The 1,961-nt window shown below is 40.7% G+C and overlaps 1 protein-coding gene across 1 annotated transcript in view; it reads left to right on the forward strand.

The window, feature by feature from the left end:
* The window catches only part of DARS1 (aspartyl-tRNA synthetase 1), an 83,252-nt gene that overhangs the window by 48,035 nt on the left and 33,256 nt on the right, over positions 1–1,961 (forward strand). The window contains exon 6 of the mRNA XM_013004987.2: positions 1,043–1,102. Within this exon, the coding sequence (XP_012860441.1) occupies positions 1,043–1,102 (60 nt within the window). The remainder of the gene's footprint in view (positions 1–1,042; positions 1,103–1,961) is intronic.

The following is a 1,961-nucleotide window of genomic DNA, read 5'->3' on the forward strand; positions in this document are numbered from 1 at the left end:
CAGTTCTCAAAATTTGGTGTCAGCCTCTCTTGATACTCTTAGAAATGCACCCATTAAGCTGGTGTCACTGTGGGTATGGCGATTGAAGATTACAAGACAATATGAGGACACTTTAAAAAGTTCATGGAAAATGGAATTAGAAGATAGTGGATTTTTCCATGATTTTTTTGAAGTGTCCTTGTATATACTATTTATGTATATTACTTTTACAAATCATTTTATATCCAAATAGATTGTTTTACATTTCTTTAAGTCTCTAGATTGAATAGTTTAATAATGATGATTAGATTCTCATAGCTGCCTCTGCATTTATTCCCTTGTGAGATCACACATCATGCAGCCTCTGGAAACACTCCCTAGTACACTCATGAGAGAATGGGAGTCCCCACCCAGGTCATACTTTGAGAACTGCTACTCTCTATGAGATGTGATCTCTTCTTTCAACCCAGTCCTGTTGTGTGTGCCATGAAGTCAGTTTCTGCATGTGGCTGCCCTGTAAGACAGAGTGAGACTGCCCATATTCAGACTGTAGATAGCCCCATCTTTGTCCCTTGGAGCAGCTGGGGAGTTCACACTGCTGACCTTTCAGTAAGCTGCATGTTGAACTACACCACCAACAGGACTCCTTATCAAACTGGCTCAAGCAGGTAGAATCCATAAATCAATAAAGATGTGACTGGTTAATTCTCAGATGTCCCCATAATGAGGAAAGGCTTTTGTGTGTGTGTTGGGTGAAGAGAGGGTAGTAACATATGTGGGTTATCATTTCTCTTCCTTCGCTATCTCTCAGCAATTACTCTCGCTGTCCCTGCTTCTTAATCATTTCTACCGCTATCCTGGTTCCCTCCTCTTGAGGAGGCAGGAAGCCTGCGGTATGTTGAATAAAGATTAAAATAATTGTAAGCCATTTGAAAGAGGCATAATGTTAACACCTGCCCTTCTATTCTCACTTAAAAGTCCCATAGTGTCTAAAAGCATTTTTGTAGTATTTTTAAAAATCAGTAAAATAACCTGTTTTATCTTTTTGCTTTTTGTTTTTCAGGAAGGACGAGCAACTGTTAACCAAGATACCAGACTAGACAACAGAGTCATTGATCTTAGGGTATGCTTCATGTATACATGCAGTAGTATGATTGTATACGGGACAGCGGTGCCATCCCTGTCTCGGGCTTACAAAACCAACTGGGAGTTGTCTGTATGCACATACGATTATACAAGAACAAGTTACTTTCTGACTGACCTATATTTCCTGAAAAGGACCAATGAGCAATAGAGGCCCTTAAGTAATAGTTCACAGGATCTTGACTTTGTTCATTTAAAAATGACAAAGTAACATGAAGCCACTAAATGGGGTTCCTTCCAGGTGATACCAGCCTTGGACAAATGGTTCAGCAAGTGGGAACTTAAGATCAATGCAATGCTGTGAAAAATATATCTACATTTTAGAATGACCCAGTGGAGATGAGTAGTTAATGCTTCAATCCTTGGGTAAGTGGTCTGAGTGCAGAATTAATTAAGGGATTGGCCCTCTTGGTTTACACAGTGGGCTCCTGGGTCTTTTGTTTCCTCTTCTGGTTTGGTTGCAAGTGAGAGTTAAGTGGTTTCATCATCGTAACAAAGCGAGTGTCATCTTTCTTTCTTAATATTTTGACCACATCTTCCTCCTCGATTTAAATATCTTACCTAACGATCCAATTCTTTGTCACCTTGACAGTTGTTCCCGTGGTCCTATGTAGAGTTGCCACTGACTCACAGTAATCCTGTGTTCAACATAACCAAACACTCCCTGGCCCGGCACCATCCTTAAACTGTTGTTGTTACTACGTCTGAGCCCGTTGTTGTAGTCACTGTGTCACTCCAGTTCCATGAGGGGCTTCCTCGTTTTTGCTCTCTACCAAGCATGACACACTTCGCCAGGAACTAGACTCTCCTGGTACTGTGTTCAAAGTACTTGAAAAAAA

This window comes from Echinops telfairi, unplaced genomic scaffold (assembly GCF_000313985.2).
Source record: "Echinops telfairi isolate 266 unplaced genomic scaffold, ASM31398v2 ScPeMD7_4;HRSCAF=17, whole genome shotgun sequence".
NCBI lineage: Eukaryota > Metazoa > Chordata > Mammalia > Afrosoricida > Tenrecidae > Echinops > Echinops telfairi.